Here is a 21,343-nt window from a genome sequence, read left to right as displayed (position 1 = left end):
AGTGACCAGGGACACACAGAGCAGACCCGGTTCATTCGTTCACGGCCGACATCGGCTCACTGTCCACCTGGCCCCCTCGCACCACCACCGGGGAGGAAAACCAGCCCCTACGAATTCACGCCACGGTCAGGGCCAGTGTGTCTGAACCCTGCCCGTCTCCCGGGCCTGGGGACCACCGGACAACAGTGTGGAGAAATGCCCGTGGGCTCTGGGTACCTGGGAGGAGGCTGCTGGGTGGTGGGGCAGGTGGGACGCCCAGGACTGGCCAGGGAGAGGGTGGGCCCGCGGCACTCGCTGGACCCGGGGAGGGACGTTTCCAGCAATGCCTACCCCCCACCAAGGAATGGTTAAGTCCCCGCGGCTCCTCACCCCACGTGACCCCACCCTACCTTACTCCACCCCCTTCCCGAGCTACAGCCCCAGGCTATCTGGCCTCTCAGGTTCCATTCCCCAAGATAGGCCCCACACACAGTAGGTCCTCAATAAAAGGATTAGTCCAGGAATGCGTCTCCTGAGGGGGCGTGGCCAAGGGTGAAGGTGGTTTCCGAGGACCCTGAGGTCCCACTCGGGGGTATTTAAAGCCCAGACCTGGAAGACAGAGCATCAAGCACGGCAGACTCAGCAGCATCCAGGATGCAAGAACCCAGGTCTTGGGAGGGTGAGTCTGGACCCACCGAGGCAGGAAGGGAGAAGAGGCGGAGGGCCGAGGCTGTGCCAGCGGGCTCTTGGGCGTGCAGAAGAGGACCCCTTGTCTGGGAGGGCCTAGTGAGTTTGGGGCTGGAAGGATATTTGGGAGCAGCGTGATGAGAATAGGGCCTGGCACCCGCAGCCTCCTGCAAGTGCGGGTGGCTCCCTGCAGCGAGTGGAGGGTGGTGAAGCAGGTGAGGCGGGAACCACCTGGCGCCAGGCTGCGTGAGCCTGGGTCCCCGCATGCTTGTGCGGGCTGCGGGCGCTGTTCTTGTGCCCATTTTGAAGATGTGGAGACTGAGGCGTAGACGGGTGAGGGGCCGGGTCAGGAAGGTGGAGGGTCTGGGCGGCTGGTCTGGATGCCAGGCTGCACCCACAGCGCGGCCCCGACCTTGGCCTCGGCCCCCACTCCCATCCTCACCTGCTGTCAAGGGCCTGGCCCAGGTGGGGTTACCTGGGGACTGTCTGTGAGGCTCTTTTGACACCATTTTCCTCTTCCTCCAGGCTTCTCGCTGCCCCTAAGGCCCCCAAAGCGGCAGCGACGGCAGCGCTCGGTGTACAGCGTGGTACAGCGGGATGAGCTGGAGAGGTTCTTCCAGAACAACCATTACCCGTCCTACGAAGAGCGCGAGACCCTGGCGGCCAGGCTGAACCTCCAGGAACAGCAAGTGCAGGTACCTCCCAACCCAATCCCACGGCTTGGAGACCACAGGCCGCCTGCCCTCCCTCTGGGCCGCAGGTGGGGCGGACGAGGGGCCAGAGAGCCCAGTGCTGCCCGGGGTCACCCCGATAGCAAGGGATCACCCGTGTGGACCCAGGGCCCAGCCCCGAGCCCACCTCACCCTGTGTGGTGCAAACCGGCCAACGCAATTATCCCCAAAGCGATGCCCCGGAGTCTCCCCATGCCTGGGCCTCAGGGCCTCTCTGAACCCGGGGTGCTCTGGGGCAGACCGCGTCCTGGCCCCTGGGTGTCCCCGCCTGTGGCCACTGAACCCGGGAGCCAAAAGCTGGGTTGTGGGGGGAGGGAGATGTGTGAGGCCACGTGGCCCTCCTCACCTGGGCCGCCTCACCCCTGGGCAAAAGTGGGTGCTGCAAGCTCCTGTCCTCTTACACTTGCTCCCGTCCCCTCTCACCCCAGGTGTGGTTCAAGAACCGCCGGGCCAAACAGACTAGGCTGCAGGGAGGAACCAGAACCAGGCAGCCTGGCTCGAAAGCCCGTGCCTCGTCCCTGGGCCCAGGAGTCCACAGGGCCGCACCTGCTGCAGTGGGACCTGGGTTGCTAGACGAGCTGGTACTGCCCTCGCCTCCTTGGTTCACTGAGGACCCAGTACAGCCCTCGGGTCCTGGTTTCGTCGAGGACCCGGTATTGTCCTTGGGTCCTGGGTTCGCCGAGGACCCGGTATTGCCCTCGGGTCCTGGGTTCACTGAGGACTTGGAGTCCCTTTGGGACCTATTGTTTCCCGAGGATCCCGAGTCCTCCGGCAGCTCTATGCTTCCTGGGGGCTCAGGTTTCCACAACCCCTTGGGAGGCATTGCAGCAGCGGAATCCAGTGCCTCCAGCCCCCTGCAGGCCTGGGGGGCTCCTGCCCAGGACGCCCAGAATCCGGTCCCCGGCGCAGCCGCTCCAGCTGCATCTCCAGCTCCAGTTCCAGCTCCAGCCGAGGTCCCAGTCAGTCTTGAGGACTCAAACGACGGGGATCTCTGGCCAGACATTGATCTCCTGGATCTGCTGTCCCTGTGAGACCCGTTAGAGGGACCCTCCTCCTCGCCTCCTCCATCTGGGAACCAAGGAATGGACTCTGTGGATGGGAAGGACTCTGACCCCAGGATGTCCCTGGGTCTAACGGGGCATCTGTCCCAGCGAAGTCCTCCAGACCCCGTGGGACCAGAGGCGACCAGGGTGTCTGTTCCAGCACCGTGGGCCCAGGCGGGTGCGGGAAGCAGGGCTGGCGGGGCTTGGTGGTGGGTTACTCTGGTGCAGCGTGAATCCACTTGTATTTCTCTAACTTTGGGAGTTAGAGGTCCGCTGCTGAGATTTACAGTCTAAGTATCACACTCAGCTCTTGCTGGTGTGGCTCAGTGGATTGAGAGCCTGCCTGGGAACTGATGGGTGGCCCGTTTGATTCGCAGTCAGGGCCCATGCCTGGGTCGAGGGCCACGTGGGGGCGTACAGGAGGCAGCCCACCCGTGTTTCTCTTGTACAAGGATGTATCCCTCTGGCTCCTTCTCCCTCCCTCACCCTGTGTGTAAAACCAAGTAAATGAAATAATTAAAAAAAATTAAAATCCAATCTAAGTCTATCGTTTCTTTCTTCATTAGAATTTTACAAAGGTTCCCTACAAAGTGTTTTGATTTTAATCGTCATGGGCTTAGGCACAGATTTATGTGGGTTCAGTTCTAGCGCTGGATTATTGCCTGACTTTTTGGAAGGTATTTTCAAATACGCCCTATTTATAGGACTCAGTTGACCGACTTTGTTATCAGTTGATACTATTATTTTGAGGCAGGGACCTGACTCCAATTGTTCAAGTGCTAATGGCTTACCTGGACATTGCGGGGGGATTTATGATTTGAAAATTAATAAAGTGCATGGTTACCTTGTAAACACTGTTTCCTGCAGGGACTGCGAGTTTGCCTCCTCCTCGGGTACCCCCAGTCCAGCAGGGTGGGAGCGCCCCTGACCCCTTCTCTCTGCTCCTTTGTCTCCACCTCCCGCTTCCTCTGCCGGCCTCTTGTGGCCGTGCTGGCCCCTGCGTCTCCCCCAGCCGGTTCCCTGACCGGATCCTGGTCCCACACAGCAAAGGCTCCAACCCTCTCAGGCCAGGCCAGCCTCGTCGGAGCACAGAGACAATTAGATCAGATTTGGCGGCCGGTCTCGGGCGCACTGCCGGCGGGGAGTGCTGGGGGTGCGGGAGGGACAGGCGGACTGGCGGGATGCAATGAAAGCCCCTCCCGCTTCCCGGAGAGACCCAGGTAGGGTTGCGCGCGAGCGCGCGCACGGACGCACGCGCAAGGACGCACCCGCACACCCCCACACCACTGGAACCACAACTCCATTTAGACCCTAACATCGTAGGAACTGCAGGAAGAAATCCAAGAATTTCCCACCTATCCCTGCAGAGGGAGCTCAGGTGGGGGAGACCTTGGGGAAGTTCTTGAGGGCAGGAGGTAGGAGATGAGTTTCGGATTCGCACCCTAGGCAGAGGCGGGGGTGGGGGTGGGGGTGGGGGGAGGGAGGGCAGAGCCCACGTGGCGCTGCAGATACGCAAGGACCTGGCGTGAATGGAAACCGGATTCATTTTCTAAAGAATGGAGACAGAGTTTGCACAAGTCCGGACTGACCGAGTAGAAAGTGAGAGGATTAAGTGACACAGGGTACGTCCCTTGCTCATCTTCTCAGTTCCTTTCCACCTCCTTCCCCAACCCTCCTCCCCACCACACACCCTTTTTCTGCACGCGGGATAATACCAACTCCTAGGAAGCTCCACCCTAGGTCTCCTCACAAGCCCAGGCTGTGCCCCGACCATCCCCAATAGCAATGCCTGGGCTTCTCCCTCAGTTCAGGTCTTAAGTTCCCCATAGCTGTGTCTTCCAGGGTAGTGCCAGAGCAAGAATTTCTCTTTGCCTAGCTGTAGCAAAATTAATTAATTAATTTAAAAAAATTGCGCCCTCAGTCACATGGCTATGGGCTCCCTGTTGAAGTTGCTGACGCCTACCGGGGACCCTGCGCACCACACAGGTCCGTCTGTGATGGTACCCACGGCAGTCCTTGCAGACCTATTGGTGGTCTCCATGGCATCCGTGGTAAAGATGTGAATCTGTGCGTTTTGCTGTGGAGAAAGTGAAGCTTTTAGACTCAGGGCGTATAGGAAGAGAGTTCATTGTACCTTGAACGCACGGGTGAAGTTCAAGCTTAAGGCCGTTCTGGGTGAGTGGGGTGGAGAGGGCAGTGGTGCGGGTAGAAGGGTCCTTGCCTGGTCAGACGATCAGAGAGGGGAGGAGGAAGCCAAAGGGAAATCCGGAGAGCCCAGGAATGAGGGGGCAGAAGGGGCCAGAAGGGTCTCTGAATTCAGCAGGTCCGAGTCAGCAGAAATAGCTAGGGAACAGCGTGGTATGGACTGGGACCCGGAGATAGGGGGTGTCCCACTCTCCAGGTGGAATGAATCTGGACCAGACTGTAAGAAGGCAGCCAGATCCGAGGGACTGCAGGGCCAGGCAGGCAGATGATCAGCTTCTAGCTTGTGTTTCTCGGATGCAAAGATGGCAACTGGAGAAAATTGAAGAGGCAAGCCGATTTCCAGCAGTGACAAGTGGAGTCTTTGAGTGGCGCCGAGGATAGAGAGCTATTTGAAGTAGACAGAATCACTGTTTGAAATCCAGGGGTGCTGGCTCTCATCCTGGCGAGGGGGAAGGTGGGCATTGGACACCTCACCTGGAATCTGCTCTCTGTTGCCCCTTCTACGCAGACGTATTACCTGGCACCTCCAACTCCAGTCTGCCAGGCCCTTCCCTAGAGGACGCGCACCCCACAGGGGGACCTTCACGTTTAGCCATTTGCTTCGTCTCAGATGCCGTGGGCCTCAACTTTGTCTCCTGCCGTTTTAACATTTTTATGCAGCAGGGTCTCTGGGAGTGAGAATGAAGGGATTCATTCCTACATGCAAACCTCAGTCACTGCTCTGCTGAGGAGCAGATGGACTCAGTAGACACAGAGCTGTCAGCATGAAGACCACACCAAGAGTGGAGTTTGTGAATAGAAAATTCAAAATTGCTGTATCTGGTTATCCTTGTGCAGAATTCACACACACACACACACACACACACACACACACACACACCCCACAAAAAAATTTAAAAAAAGGGAGAGAGAGGCACACACACAAATTAAATGCCAAAAAAGAAAGATTTTAAAAAATGGGTCCCAGCTGGTGTGGCTCAGTGGGTTGACTCCCGGCCTGCAAACCAAAGTGTTGCTCCTTCGATTCCTAATCAGGGCACATGCCTGGGTTGTGGGCCTGGTCCCCAGTAGGGGATTTTGGAGAAGCAACCACGCATTGGTTTCTTTCCCTCTCTTTCTCCCTCACGTCCCCTCTCTCTAAAAATAAATAAATAAAATGTTTAAAAATGGCCATCGTTGTTTTTGTAGTAAATGAGTACACTATGTGCCCATAATTTTGCTTGTAAAAAGAAATTTAAACCGTTGTTTGACTCTGTACTGGAAATTCTGCTAAATAAAATGCCTAATAGAAAATAACCCTGAAGTAGTGGAATTTCAAAATTGTTGTTGCCGTGAACACATTGCGAGAGATACAGCTGGGTCAGATGAAGATGTGGTTCATTCAGGGGAACCCACAGGGCCGGGAGATACCGGGTGTCCCCATACCTGTGGTAATGCTTCTGGACCACTAGGGGGCATCGCCACACCACTGCTCCGGAGCCGGGGACCTTGGGTGGGATGGGAGAGACGCTCCACATTCAAGTGGGAGAAAAGACACGCAGATAAGATTCTATTTGTTTCTGTGAGTCTAATGTGAAGCTAAAACGAAAAGAGCCAGAGGATGCTAATTTGGCAAGGATTGGGAACCCTGTCACCCGGGAATTTGAATTGGAACCACCTGTTGCACGCACGCCTTTGGAATCCACAGTCCCAGCCCTGGGCGTCTGCCCAATGGGGGTGTCCGCCGAGGGACACACGGAGACACACATTCCGAGGCGCGTGAGGGATTATAGTCCAAATTGGAAACTTCCCAATCGCCCATCAACCATCTAACGAATGAAGTAAATTTTGCTCCAGTCGCTCCGTAACATACTGTTTGTGAGCACAAGCACTTAACGTGAGATCCGCCACCTTAACGAATCGTAGATGGACAATACGGTATCGTTACCTGTGGGTACAACTCTATAGCCGGTCTCTGGACCTTACGCACCTGGTGTAACCGGAACTTGGTACCCGCAGCCCTGGGCAGCCCCCACTGTCCCCTCTGTCCAGCAGCTGGCCTATTTTAGATTCCTCACCCAGGGGAAGCTGTGCACTACGTGTCCTTCTCTCTGGCTCCTGGCACTTAGCCTACCGTCCACCAGTTTCATCCATGTTGCCGCAAATGGCACAATTTCCTCCTTTGAGGCTCCTTAATCCTCCATTTGTGTGTACATTGCATGGCCTTTATCCACCCGTCTCTCGAACATTTTCCGGGACAGCCCACGTTTTGGCCAAAGCCGTGTTTTAAACAGGGAAAAGCTGGTGGGGAAGGAGCCCAGATTCACCCACGGGAGCATGGGTCACTGAAACGCGTCTCCATAGTAAATACTGAACTAGTTACGTAGTCAACATGGTGCAAAGCACGTATAAAATACGGGGTAAAAATGCCGGTTGGTGACAGCACCATACGGTACGCCATTTATGTAAGTTTCCAAGGCTTCCACTGATACTATATATCGGTTCCGGTCCAATCACGTGAGGCTGGAACTTACAGACCGCAAGGTCACAGGAATGAACAACTGGGGAGATACAGGCGATGGAGAGAAAAGGAGCCTTAGCTGCTTTTGTAATTTTATTTCTCATTTTTATAAAATAATTTTGGGAATAGCTTTGGTAATATGTATATTATTTTGTATCCTTCTAAATGTATTACATGTTTTTTAAGAGCTTGGATGTCACACAGTGAACTAGAGGTGGCCTGTTAATTTTTAACAATCAAGTTGTCAAAGTCCAGAGATTTCATCATTGAAGCCTCCGGGATGAAATAATTGGTTTCCCGCAGATTTGGCCAGCCTTTCACAGCAGGAGAACAAATATTTATTTTTATGAGACGTAGAAGTCCTTCAACATTATTCCCATGGGAACAGCTCTCGAGGAAGACCTGCCGTCTTCTCCTGGAATCTTTTCTCAAAGACTTCAGCTTGGGTCACCGTGAAGTGACTTTTCCAGTCCCCAGCAGTGCCTGAAAAATGTAAAACAAGACTCAGATCAGAATAGGGGCAGGTCTCAAGTCCCCAACGCATCTGCTCGGTAGTTAATGTCGCAGAATGACCAGTGGGCCACTGGTGGGCCTCTTCCTGCCTGCAGCCACACCTGTGCGGTGCATTCCCACTTCCCTCCATCTGGAAACGATCTCCTCCATTCTCCTCTCTCCCAGCCTACCCTGCACACGCACCACTCACCGACAGTAATGCAGCTCTCATTCAGACGCATCTAGAATCTGGCCATTTCTCACCACCTCTCTTTCCACCACCACCATGGCCCACGCCAGCACCATTTCTCACCTGGACTAGGAGGGTGTTAGACTTGTAATGAGTCTCTCCGTTTAGGATCTTTCTCCTTTCTAAGTCGTTCTCAGCATGGTGGCCATCTGATTCCTCCAGAGCAACAAGTCACTTCCTGCTCAGGTTCTCCGAGGACTTCTGGGGTCAGTCGGAGAAAGTGCCACGGCTTCCAGGTGGCTTAAGGTGACTCGGTCCCTCTCATTTCTCTCACTCCGCCTCTTATGACAGTCCACTTGCTCACGCCACTCCCTCACGCTGAGTCTTCTGATTTGGCCCCCAACCTGCTAGGCACCGCTCCCTTCTCAGACGGTTTGCAGTTCCCATCCTTCTTCCTGGGATGCGGCTCGTCCGGGAATAGTCCTGTGGTGCCCGTTGGCTTCTTTCAAGTCTTCGCTCCATTGCGGTTTTCTCAGTGGGTGGCGCGTATCTCCACTGTGTGTTTTAGGAAGTCATACACTTTGCTTTCTGAATCGCCAAAGGCTTACTGTTCCGAGGCACGGACGCACGGCGTGTACTCCAATGTTTGTTGGCAGGGTGACGGCAGAATCGGGGATGTTCTATTATTACCCCGTTGCACACACAGGTGAGGAGACGGAGGCCGTGAGAGGCTGCACAGGTAGAAAGCGATAGAGATGTGGATTTGAAGCAAAAGATTTTGACACCAGAAGCCGTACTCTTAATTTATGATCATATTATTACTTTGCAGGTCCTATAAATGAATACTTGGGCATTATATTAATATGGTAACTAACACGTTAGTTAAATTAACATACAACAGAATAATATATACTTATATATAAATTAGGAATATAAATTATACACTTATGTGCATAGAAATAATTGAGCAGAATGTCTAGTAAATAATTGCTGTCCTATACACATGTGCTGTCACTCTCGGGCTCATCAACATCGTTACTGGAACAATTCTTATTAGAATCGATTTCCTATGCTCACGTGTCCTCCATAACACGCCCGACTTGTCGTAAGCCACAAGCGGCTCTTGAGGTACCAGAATCTCGGAAAATTCAGTATGGCTGCCCCGGAGGAAACATCAGCCGAGAGAACGATTCTCGGCAGGCGAACCTGAGAAATCCAACAAGTTGTCTGCTTCCAAAATGCGATGGTATGAAAGGCACAGGGTAGACAGTCCCACTGCAAAAGGGAGAAATCAGAAAGAAGAAAGGCATCGTGGGTCCCAAGCCAATCCAATCTAGCAGGTCATCGTCCATTAAATTAAAATTTTTTTAAATTAAAGTGTAGTTAGCATGTAATATTATATTTGTTTCAGGTGTGAGACATTTATATATCTTATGGAGTGATCATGGTAAGTCCCGTAACCCTCTAGATTTCTCTTAAAGGTGTTGTTTGTGTATTTTTGGAGGGAGGGGAAGGGAGGGGGGAGGAGAGGGAAAGAAACGTCGATGGACTGGATATACCGCAGTTGCCTCTCACACGCCCCCAGCTGGGGCCTGACCTGGCCTGCAACCCAGGCGTGTGCTCTGACTGGGAATCGAACCGACCACCTTTCAGTTTGCAGGCCGCACTCAATCCACCGAGCCACACCAGCTGGGGCTCCCTCTAGATTTTAAGGATCGGGAATTCGCCTTTTTGTCCCGCTGCTCTGACCTTCTGGCCCACTGGGGTGGTGGCCCGCATCCCATCTGCCCTGAGGGGCAGCCCCCACCATTTGTGGTCTCTTGAATCATTTACATTCTTCCTTCCATGGGTCATCCTGGACAGTCTTGAATTTCAGGGCTCTGGGAATTTCAGGCTCCTCCTATCCGGTGCAGGGGACACTCTTCATTCACCTTTAGCCCAGAGGCATGGATGTGAGTAATCGCTCACCACAGTGTCTGACAGCAACACCGGCTCTCAGCTGCGTGCAAGGTCTCTCCTCTCTCCTTTGTCCAGCTGAGTCATTGTTTACACACGTCCCTGTGCAGGCTGGGACTTTGTGCTAACTCAGCAACGCGGCAGCACCAACACGACCATCCCCACTCCTGTCCTCGCCTCCCTGGTCAATCCCAGCTGGCAAGTCGGCAGGTGTGGCAAGTTCACCTGGACACTGTGTACAGCGGACACCCCCACGCCAGAATCACAGGAGACAGAATCTGAATGGCCTGGAAAGTCAGGTGACCACTCCAGGTCTAATCAACCCCCTCCAAATGTCTGCAGGTCACACCAGTCCTTGGAAAAGAGACCCCCTGATAAGAGTATATGAAGAGCCCTGGCTGGCGTAGCTCAGTGGATTGAGCACCGGCCTGAGAAGGAAAGAATTTCTGGTTCGATCCCCAGTCAGGGCAAATGGGTTGCAGGCCGGGTCTCCAGGGAGCTCACGAGAGAGGCAACCACACATTGATGTTTCTCTCCCTCCCCTTCCTCTCTGTCTAAAAATAAATGAATAATACAATCTTTAAAACAATCACGTGAATTCTCTGGGGGGATGAGCAGTTAAAGTTGACAAGTTCAAACACTCCCTGGTCCCGACTGTTAGTGCCCTACTCTGAGCACAAGAATGCCCTGTGCGTACTCCGCTGCCTTCTGAAGGAGGGCCGTTTTCATTGGCCCTTTCGAGTAAGTGATCCCTTCTTCCCATCTAAAAGCCAATTGGGCGGGAGAAAGTAACTGGATATCTTGTTTTTCCTTCATGACCAGGAAGGGGCTATTCTTGAGGACTAAGTTAACTTCTTCTGGTTCTAATGTCTTGCCCAGGCATCGGCAGATGTTCTGTAGAGTGCTTCTTGTGTCCTGGAAGAAGAAAATGCCAAAGAGAGGGTAGGGAAGGGAAAGGGCGAAGGAAAGGAGACGGGAAGGAGAAATGGCAGGAGGAGGAGCAGAAGGAGGGAGAGGAGGAGAGGGAGAGCACAGAAGTGTGGAGTTGGACGTGACCAGGAGGGAGAAAGGGAAGAAGGGAAACAGAAAGAGAACAACTATGGAAAAGGCCGAGTCCACATGAATTTCCCAGTGTAACTGAATTCGGGACACCTTGCCAGTAAAATATAGGGCGGCGTAGGTTTTCTTACGAGACTTTTAGAACGTCGTCTGGACAAGTACGAGGTGGGTTAAGCGAGGGGAGGTTTAGGGAGGACTTGACAAAGACGTAAAGGGTTGATTTCAAATGCTGAATGTCCCATCAAGGAACATGGTTCGTCATAAGGAACATTTGAATACCAATGGAGGTTTATGAGATCTTTTTTAAAAGTATATTTTATTGATAATGTCATTAAAGTTGTCCTGACTTGTCCTCCTTGCCTCCCTCTACCCCGTGCCTCCCACTCCCTCAGGCAATCCCCCCACCATTGTTCACGTCCCTGGGTCGTGCATCGAAGTTCTTTGGCTTCTCCATTTCCTACTGCACTTTACACTGCACTGGCTCTTCTGTAACTGCCTATCTGTTCTTAATCTCCTCACCTCTTCCCCCATTCTGCCCCTTCCCCCTCGCAGCTGGCAACCTTCCAGTAACTAACTTCTTTTCTCTTGCTGCTTTTAAGAGTTCCTCTTTCTCTTTAACCTTTGGTTTTGTAACTATTATGTGTCTTGGAGTGGGCCTCTTTGCATCCATCATAATTGGCACTCTCTGTGCTTCCTGGACTTGTATGTCTATTCCCTTCACCAACTTAGGGAAGCTTTCTTTCACTGTTTTTTTCAGAGAGATTTCTAATTTCTTGCCCTTTCTCTTCCTTTTCTGGCACTCCTATGAGGCAAATGTTGGACCTCTTAAAGGTGTCCCAGGGGCTGCTTACACTGTCCTCATTTTTTTTTTTTTTTTTTGGATTCTTTTTTTCTTCTTGTTGTTCTGATTGGTTGATTTTTTTTCTTCCTTATGTTCCAAATCATTGATTTGATACTTGGCTTCATCCACTCTACTGTTGTTTCCCTGTAAATGGTCCTTTAGTTCAATTAGTGTATCCTTGGGTTCTGACTAGGTCTTTTTTATGCTGCTGGGGTCCTCACTGAGTTCCTGGAGAATCTTTATAAACAGCGTTTCAAACTCTGCATCTGATAGATTGCTTATCTCCGTTGCCCTTAGCTCTTTTCCTGGAGGTTTGCATCTTGGGGGCAAGAGGTGGGTCAACCATGGGGGTGGGGCAGAATCCAGGAGTGCGCACAAATACCTTAGGTGTGTCTGCATACATGCGTTTTTGCTTTTCTTTTTGTTTTTGCATGTGCTAATTAAATGTGTCCCTTCTCAGAAATGAGACATTACTCGCTGGCAACAACTCATCATTAGTCGTCACCTGGAGCTTTTCTCATTCTAAACAACGGAGTTAGGGAGCAAAAGTCTCCCAAGGACCCAGAACCCGCTGGAAACAGGAAGTCAGACCTCCTCCGCCAGGCGCACAGCCCAAACAGCACGCGGAAAATCTTCAGTTGTTGCTAAAAGTCCCTCCTCTCACGCCTTTTAAACCTTCATTAGTCTGGCGTTGCCAAGCATGATTTAATTTTTCTCTTGCTCCCGGACATGAATTAATTCAATGAACGCAGTTCACTGATATGTCGAAAAATGTATATTTGTGCCTGTTCCCAGTGGACAGGAATTCTCCCAGAGCAATTTTTTCTTTTGACGATAAATCTGTTGGGGCAAAGATACTATCCAGGGCTGATCCCTCAACCCACCTTACCGACGCAGGCTCCCACATCCCTGAAAAAATTCCTCCACCAGCCTACACTCCATGGATGGGAAGCGAAGGCCACTCCCTCCTCCCGCACCCCGCCGGGTCTGCACGCAACCCATTGCTCTCGCCCCGATCAGCCCAGTGGACAGGAAAAGGAGCGTGACGTCCGCTTTTCCTCGGTATTGCTACATGCCCCTGCCGCAAAAGCCACCCGTTTAAAGCACGCAATTCAGAGTTTTTCAGTTCACCCGCAGAGTCTCCCATCCACCACCACCAGCAAGGATAAGACGTTTCAGTCACCCCAGGTAGAAACCCAAACCAACCACATGTCACCAGTTACTCTCCACTTCCCCTCCCCCCAGCCTCCGGCAACCATTTCCACCCCCGCCTCTAGGGAGTTGTCCCAGGATTTTGTGCGAACAGAGCCGTACACTATACGCCCTTTTGTGGCCTGTTGGAAGGCTCGCCCGCCTTGCGGAATCGGTCAGCATTTCGTTCCTTTTCATGGCTGACTAATATTCCGTTGCACGAATACACGAGGCTTGGTTTCTCCCTTCCCCAGTTGATAGTGGTTTGGGTTTGTTTTTGCTTTTCTGGCGATTGTGAACTGTCAACTTGTCCATCCACCCACACCTTTCCTGGCCCATTACAGGGCTGCACTCCCGAATCCCCGAGGGCTTTCCCGCCCCTCCCCCCGCCCAGCCTGGTTACAGGGTCATAGGCGTGTCAACCTGTTTGACGAGCACTGGCCATGGCTTGCGGCATTTGCCAGCATAGAGCGTGAGGTAGCAGGCCAAAACTATGAGCTAAATCGCAATGAACATGTCTGTATGGTTTATTCAGTTTGAATTTGATCTCCCGGGAGATCTGTAGCTCGCCGACGGCGAGCCTTGTGAGCCAGGCTTAGCCTGACAAAGGACCCCTAGGCCCCACCAGGGTCCTGCCACAAGATGAGGTCGCCTAGGGGTCTGGCCAGAACAGATTCATCTCCGCTGTCTTCCTGATAGTCGTTGGCGGAGGGACGCAGACAGATACCACCGAGTCCCTCGCAGAAACAACCCACCCTCCAAATATGACAGAGGGAGGTTTACTGGCGCCTCCCCACCCCCTCAGCCGCCAAGCCCAGGGTGGACCCCTCTCCTCATCTTTGCCCATCGAATCAGCACGACGTTACACTTAATCTCCTTTCGACAGCAGCGAGAGGGGGCCTCTCGTCACACGTTGCAGACCACGGAAATTGCTTGGTTTTCCCGCGTTGCCATCAAGGCCCGCCTCGGGTCTGGCGACCAGCGCGCTCCCGAGAAGCGGGAGAACCGTGGGAGGACTTAGGAAAGCCGCCCTGAGCCGGGAAGCCGCGGTTGGGCGCGGGAGGTGACCCCAGCCACCAGATCGCTCCGCCGCGTCTCTCTCTGTACTTGAGCCCTAGTGAGCCGCCACTCGCACCGAGGATAGTAAAAGTCCCCAGGGGGTGAGCGCTGTGAGTTGAACTGTCTCCTGACCCGAGTCCCCAGCAGACCCTGGACAGGCGAGGAGCCCGGCCTGACGTTTCCACGCGGGTCTGCACCGCTCGCAGGGGCTGGAAGCGGTGAACAGAGACACACAGACCAGACCCGGTTCATTCGTTCACGGCCGACATCGGCTCACTGTCCACCTGGCCCCCTCGCACTGCCACCGGGGAGGAAAACCAGCCCCTACGAATTCACGCCACGGTCAGGGCCAGTGTGTCTGAACCCGGGCCTGGGGACCACCGGACACCAGCGTGGAGAAATGCCCGTGGGCTCTGGGCACCTGGGAGGAGGCTGCTGGGTGGTGGGGCAGGTGGGACGCCCAGGACTGGCCAGGGAGAGGGTGAGCCCGCGGCCCTGGCTGGACCCCGGGGGGGACGTTTCCAGCAATGCCTACCCCCCACCAGGGAATGGTTAGGTCCCCGCCACTCCTCACCCCACCTGACCCCACCCTACCTTACTCCACCCGGTTCCGGAGCTACAGCCCCAGGCTATCTGGCCTCTCAGGTTCCAGTCCCCAAGATAGGCCCCACACACAGTAGGTCCTCAATAAAAGGATTAGTCCAGGAATGCGTCTCCTGAGGGGGCGTGGCCAAGGGTGAAGGTGGTTTCCGAGGACCCTGAGGTCCCACTCGGGGGTATTTAAAGCCCAGACCTGGAAGACAGAGCATCAAACACGGCAGACTCAGCAGCATCCAGGATGCAAAAACCCACGTCTTCGGAGGGTGAGTCTGGGTCCACCGAGGCAGGAAGGGAGAAGAGGCGGAGGGCCGAGGCTGTGCCAGCCAGCTCTTGGATGTGCAGAAGAGGACCCCTTGTCTGGGAGGGCCTAGTGAGTTTGGGGCTGGAAGGATATTTGGGAGCAGCGTGATGAGAATAGGGCCTGGATCCTGCGGCCTCCTGCACGTGCGGGAGGCTCCCTGCAGCGAGTGGAGGGTGGTGAAGCGATTGAGGCAGGAACCCCCTGGCGCCAGGCTGCGTGAGCCTGGGTCCCCGCATGCTTGTGCGGGCTGCGAGCGCTGTTCTTGCTCCCATTTTGAAGATGTGGAGACTGAGGTGTAGATGGGTGAGGGCCGGGTCAGGAAGGTGGAGGGTCTGGGCGGCTGGTCTGGATGCCAGGCTGCACCACAGTGCGGCCCCGACCTTGGCCTCGGCCCCCACTCGCATCCTCACCTGCAGTTGAGGGCTGGCCCAGGTGGGGTGGCCTGGGGACTGTCTGTGAGGCTCCTTTGACCCCGTTTTCCTCTTCTTCCAGGCTTCTCGCTGCCCCTAAAGCCCCCAAAGCGGCGGCGACAGCAGCGCTCGGTGTACAGCGTGGTACAGCGGGATGAGCTGGAGAGGTTCTTCCAGAACAACCATTACCCGTCCTACGAAGAGCGCGAGACCCTGGCGGCCAGGCTGAACCTCCAGGAACAGCAAGTGCAGGTACCTCCCGACCCAATCCCAGAGCTTGGAGACCACAGGCCGCCTGCCCTCCCTCTGGGCCGCAGGTGGGGCGGACGAGGGGCCAGAGAGCCCAGTGCTGCCCGGGGTCACCCCGATAGCAAGGGATCACCCGTGTGGACCCAGGGCCAGCCCCGAGCCCACCTCACCCTGTGTGGTGCAAACCGGCCAATGCAATTATCCCAAAGCGATGCCCCGGAGTCTCCCCATGCCTGGGCCTCAGGGCCTCTCTGAACCCGGGGTGCTCTGGGGCAGACCGCGTCCTGGCCCCTGGGTGTCCCCGCCTGTGGCCACTGAAACCCAGAGCCAAATGCTGGGTCTGGGGTTGGAGGGAGACGTGTGAGGCCACATGGCCCTCCTCACCTGGGCCGCCTCACCCCTGGGCACAAGTGGGTCCTCCAAGGTCCTGTCCTCTTACACCTGCTCCTGTCCCCTCTCACCCCAGGTGTGGTTCAAGAACCGTCGGGCCAAACAGACTAGGCTGCAGGGAGGAACCAGAACCAGGCAGCCAGGCTCGAAAGCCCCCACCTCGTCCCAGGGCCCAGGAGTCCCCGGGCCAGCACCTGCAGCTGTGGGTCCTGGGTTCCCAGAGGAACCGGCACTGCCCTCAGGTCCTGGGTTCACTGAGGACTTGGAGTCCCTTTGGGACCTTTTGTTTCCCGAGGATCCCGAGTCCTCCGGGGGCTCTATGCTTCCTGGGGGCTCAGGTTTCCACAACACCTTGGGAGGTGTCGCAGCAGCAGAGACCAGTGCCTCTAGCCCCCTGCAGACCTGGGGGGCTCCTGCCCAGGACGCCCAGATTCCGGTCCCCGCCGCATCCACTCCAGCTGCATCTCCAGCTCCAGTTCCAGCTCCAGCCGAGGTCCCAGTCAGTGCTGAGGACTCAAACGACGGGGATCTCTGGCAAGACCTTGATCTCATGAATCTGCTTTCCCTGTAAACCAATTGAAGGGACCCTCTTCCTCGCCTCCTCCGTCCGGGAACCGAGGAATGGACTCTGTGGAAGGGAAGGACTCCTACCCCAGGATGTCCCTGGATCTAACGGGGCATCTGTCCCAGCGAAGTCCTCCAGACCCCGTGGGACCAGAAGTGACCAGGGTGTCTGTTCCAGCACCGTGGGCCCAGGCGGGTGCGGGAAGCAGGGCTGGCGGGGCTTGGTGGTGGGTTACTCTGGTGCAGCGTGAATCCACTTCTATTTCTCTAACTTTGGGAGTTAGAGATCCGCTGCTGAGATTTACAGTCTAAGTATCACACTCAGCTCTTGCTGGTGTGGCTCAGCGGATTGAGAGCCTTCCTGCCAACTGATGGGTGGCCCGTTCGATTCAGTGTCAGGGCCCATGCCTGGGTCGAGAGCCACGTGGGGACGTACAGGAGGCAGCCCATCCGTGTTTCTCTTGTACAAGGATGTATCCCTCTGGCTCCTTCTCCCTCCCTCACCCTGTGTGTAAAACCAAGTAAATGAAATAATTTAAAAAAATTAAAATCCAATCTAAGTCTATCGTTTCTTTCTTCATTAGAATTTTACAAAGGTTCCCTACAAAGTGTTTTGATTTTAATCGTCATGGGCTTAGGCACAGATTTATGTGGGTTCAGTTCTAGCGCTGGATTATTGCCTGACTTTTTGGAAGGTATTTTCAAATACGCCCTATTTATAGGACTCAGTTGACCGACTTTGTTATCAGTTGATACTATTATTTTGAGGCAGGGACCTGACTCCAATTGTTCAAGTGCTAATGGCTTACCTGGACATTGCGGGGGGATTTATGATTTGAAAATTAATAAAGTGCATGGTTACCTTGTAAACACTGTTTCCTGCAGGGACTGCGAGTTTGCCTCCTCCTCGGGTACCCCCAGTCCAGCAGGGGGGGAGCGCCCCTGACCCCTTCTCTCTGCTCCTTTGCCTCACCTCCCGCTTCCTCTGCCGCCTCCTTGTGGCCGTGCTGGCCCCTGCGTCTCCCCCAGCCGGTTCCCTGACCCGGTCCTGGTCCCACACAGCAAACGCTCCAACCCTCTCAGGCCAGGCCAGCCTCTTCGGAGCACAGAGACAATTAGATCAGATTTTGGCGGCCGGTCTCGGGCGCACTGCCGGCGGGGAGTGCTGGGGGTGCGGGAGGGACAGGCGGACTGGCGGGATGCAATGAAAGCCCCTCCCGCTTCCCGGAGAGACCCAGGTAGGGTTGCGCGCGAGCGCGCGAGCGCGCGAACGGACGCACGCGCAAGGACGCACCCGCACACCCCCACACCACTGGAACCAAAACTCCATTTAGACCCTAACATCTTAGGAACTGCAGGAAGAAATCCAAGAATTTCCCACCTATCCCTGCAGAGGGAGCTCAGGTGGGGGAGACCTTGGGGAAGTTCTTGAGGGCAGGAGGTAGGAGATGAGTTTCGGATTCGCACCCTAGGCAGAGGCGGGGGTGGGGGTGGGGGTGGGGGTGGGGGTGGGGGGAGGGAGGGCAGAGCCCACGTCGCGCTGCAGATACGCAAGGACCTGGCGTGAATGGAAACCGGATTCATTTTCTAAAGAATGGAGACAGAGTTTGCACAAGTCCGGACTGACCGAGTAGAAAGTGAGTGGATTAAGTGACACAGGGTACGTCCCTTGCTCATCTTCTCAGTTCCTTTCCACCTCCTTCCCCAACCCTCCTCCCCACCACACACCCTTTTTCTGCACGCGGGATAATACCAACTCCTAGGAAGCTCCACCCTAGGTCTCCTCACAAGCCCAGGCTGTGCCCCGACCATCCCCAATAGCAATGCCTGGGCTTCTCCCTCAGTTCAGGTCTTAAGTTCCCCATAGCTGTGTCTTCCAGGGTAGTGCCAGAGCAAGAATTTCTCTTTGCCTAGCTGTAGCAAAATTAATTAATTAATTTTAAAAAATTGCGCCCTCAGTCACATGGCTATGGGCTCCCCGTTGAACTTGCTGGCGCCTACCGGGGACCCTGCGCACCACACAGGTCCGTCTCTGATGGTACCCACGGCAGTCCTTGCAGACCTATTGGTGGTCTCCATGGCATCCGTGGTAAAGATGTGAATCTGTGCGTTTTGCTGTGGAGAAAGTGAAGCTTTTAGACTCAGGGCGTATAGGAAGAGAGTTCATTGTACCTTGAACGCACGGGTGAAGTTCAAGCTTAAGGCCGTTCTGGGTGAGTGGGGTGGAGAGGGCAGTGGTGCGGGCAGAAGGGTCCTTGCCTGGTCAGACGATCAGAGAGGGGAGGAGGAAGCCAAAGGGAAATCCGGAGAGCCCAGGAATGAGGGGGCAGAAGGGGCCAGAAGGGTCTCTGAATTCAGCAGGTCCGAGTCAGCAGAAATAGCTAGGGAACAGCGTGGTATGGACTGGGACCCGGAGATAGGGGGTGTCCCACTCTCCAGGTGGAATGAATCTGGACCAGACTGTAAGAAGGCAGCCAGATCCGAGGGACTGCAGGGCCAGGCAGGCAGATGATCAGCTTCTAGCTTGTGTTTCTCGGATGCAAAGATGGCAACTGGAGAAAATTGAAGAGGCAAGCCGATTTCCAGCAGTGACAAGTGGAGTCTTTGAGTGGCGCCGAGGATAGAGAGCTATTTGAAGTAGACAGAATCACTGTTTGAAATCCAGGGGTGCTGGCTCTCATCCTGGCGAGGGGGAAGGTGGGCATTGGACACCTCACCTGGAATCTGCTCTCTGTTGCCCCTTCCACGCAGACGTATTACCTGGCACCTCCAACTCCAGTCTGCCAGGCCCTTCCCTAGAGGACGCGCACCCCACAGGGGGACCTTCACGTTTAGCCATTTGCTTCGTCTCAGATGCCGTGGGCCTCAACTTTGTCTCCTGCCGTTTTAACATTTTTATGCAGCAGGGTCTCTGGGAGTGAGAATGAAGGGATTCATTCCTACATGCAAACCTCAGTCACTGCTCTGCTGAGGAGCAGATGGACTCAGTAGACACAGAGCTGTCAGCATGAAGACCACACCAAGAGTGGAGTTTGTGAATAGAAAATTCAAAATTGCTGTATCTGGTTATCCTTGTGCAGAATTCACACACACACACACACACACACACACACACCCCACAAAAAAATTTAAAAAAAGGGAGAGAGAGGCACACACACAAATTAAATGCCAAAAAAGAAAGATTTTAAAAAATGGGTCCCAGCTGGTGTGGCTCAGTGGGTTGACTCCCGGCCTGCAAACCAAAGTGTTGCTCCTTCGATTCCTAATCAGGGCACATGCCTGGGTTGTGGGCCTGGTCCCCAGTAGGGGATTTTGGAGAAGCAACCACGCATTGGTTTCTTTCCCTCTCTTTCTCCCTCACGTCCCCTCTCTCTAAAAATAAATAAATAAAATGTTTAAAAATGGCCATCGTTGTTTTTGTAGTAAATGAGTACACTATGTGCCCATAATTTTGCTTGTAAAAAGAAATTTAAACCGTTGTTTGACTCTGTACTGGAAATTCTGCTAAATAAAATGCCTAATAGAAAATAACCCTGAAGTAGTGGAATTTCAAAATTGTTGTTGCCGTGAACACATTGCGAGAGATACAGCTGGGTCAGATGAAGATGTGGTTCATTCAGGGGAACCCACAGGGCCGGGAGATACCGGGTGTCCCCATACCTGTGGTAATGCTTCTGGACCACTAGGGGGCATCGCCACACCACTGCTCCGGAGCCGGGGACCTTGGGTGGGATGGGAGAGACGCTCCACATTCAAGTGGGAGAAAAGACACGCAGATAAGATTCTATTTGTTTCTGTGAGTCTAATGTGAAGCTAAAACGAAAAGAGCCAGAGGATGCTAATTTGGCAAGGATTGGGAACCCTGTCACCCGGGAATTTGAATTGGAACCACCTGTTGCACGCACGCCTTTGGAATCCACAGTCCCAGCCCTGGGCGTCTGCCCAATGGGGGTGTCCGCCGAGGGACACACGGAGACACACATTCCGAGGCGCGTGAGGGATTATAGTCCAAATTGGAAACTTCCCAATCGCCCATCAACCATCTAACGAATGAAGTAAATTTTGCTCCAGTCGCTCCGTAACATACTGTTTGTGAGCACAAGCACTTAACGTGAGATCCGCCACCTTAACGAATCGTAGATGGACAATACGGTATCGTTACCTGTGGGTACAACTCTATAGCCGGTCTCTGGACCTTACGCACCTGGTGTAACCGGAACTTGGTACCCGCAGCCCTGGGCAGCCCCCACTGTCCCCTCTGTCCAGCAGCTGGCCTATTTTAGATTCCTCACCCAGGGGAAGCTGTGCACTACGTGTCCTTCTCTCTGGCTCCTGGCACTTAGCCTACCGTCCACCAGTTTCATCCATGTTGCCGCAAATGGCACAATTTCCTCCTTTGAGGCTCCTTAATCCTCCATTTGTGTGTACATTGCATGGCCTTTATCCACCCGTCTCTCGAACATTTTCCGGGACAGCCCACGTTTTGGCCAAAGCCGTGTTTTAAACAGGGAAAAGCTGGTGGGGAAGGAGCCCAGATTCACCCACGGGAGCATGGGTCACTGAAACGTGTCTCCATAGTAAATACTGAACTAGTTACGTAGTCAACATGGTGCAAAGCACGTATAAAATACGGGGTAAAAATGCCGGTTGGTGACAGCACCATACGGTACGCCATTTATGTAAGTTTCCAAGGCTTCCACTGATACTATATATCGGTTCCGGTCCAATCATGTGAGGCTGGAACTTACAGACCGCAAGGTCACAGGAATGAACAACTGGGGAGATACAGGCGATGGAGAGAAAAGGAGCCTTAGCTGCTTTTGTAATTTTATTTCTCATTTTTATAAAATAATTTTGGGAATAGCTTTGGTAATATTTATATTATTTTGTATCCTT

General features: G+C 54.1%; 2 protein-coding genes across 2 annotated transcripts; both read left to right on the top strand.

The window, feature by feature from the left end:
• The first annotated feature begins 803 nt into the window (after positions 1-803).
• LOC139440460 (tetrapeptide repeat homeobox protein 2-like) lies at positions 804-2,428 on the top strand. The gene is made up of 3 exons (XM_071220085.1): positions 804-912; positions 1,192-1,361; positions 1,826-2,428. The coding sequence occupies exons 1-3, from the start codon at positions 804-806 to the stop codon at positions 2,426-2,428; spliced, it is 882 nt and encodes a 293-aa protein (XP_071076186.1).
• Positions 2,429-14,771: 12,343 nt separating this feature from the next.
• Positions 14,772-16,454, top strand: LOC139440459 (tetrapeptide repeat homeobox protein 2-like). The gene is made up of 3 exons (XM_071220084.1): positions 14,772-14,796; positions 15,327-15,496; positions 15,960-16,454. The coding sequence occupies exons 1-3, from the start codon at positions 14,772-14,774 to the stop codon at positions 16,452-16,454; spliced, it is 690 nt and encodes a 229-aa protein (XP_071076185.1).
• Positions 16,455-21,343: the final 4,889 nt, after the last annotated feature.

The sequence above is a fragment of the Desmodus rotundus genome, chromosome 12, assembly GCF_022682495.2.
Source record: "Desmodus rotundus isolate HL8 chromosome 12, HLdesRot8A.1, whole genome shotgun sequence".
Taxonomy (NCBI): domain Eukaryota; kingdom Metazoa; phylum Chordata; class Mammalia; order Chiroptera; family Phyllostomidae; genus Desmodus; species Desmodus rotundus.
This window is presented reverse-complemented; position numbering and strand designations above follow the sequence as displayed.

Bases quoted from the DNA above. Each gene is read 5' to 3' on its own strand.
- LOC139440459 (XM_071220084.1), top strand. From the start codon at position 14,772: ATGCAAAAACCCACGTCTTCGGAGG. The intron at 14,797-15,326 runs GTGAGTCTGGGT...CTCTTCTTCCAG, and splicing joins AAAACCCACGTCTTCGGAGG to GCTTCTCGCTGCCCCTAAAG. The intron at 15,497-15,959 runs GTACCTCCCGAC...CTCTCACCCCAG, and splicing joins TCCAGGAACAGCAAGTGCAG to GTGTGGTTCAAGAACCGTCG.
- LOC139440460 (XM_071220085.1), top strand. From the start codon at position 804: ATGAGAATAGGGCCTGGCACCCGCAGCCTCCTGCAAGTGCGGGTGGCT. The intron at 913-1,191 runs GTGAGCCTGGGT...CTCTTCCTCCAG, and splicing joins ACCACCTGGCGCCAGGCTGC to GCTTCTCGCTGCCCCTAAGG. The intron at 1,362-1,825 runs GTACCTCCCAAC...CTCTCACCCCAG, and splicing joins TCCAGGAACAGCAAGTGCAG to GTGTGGTTCAAGAACCGCCG.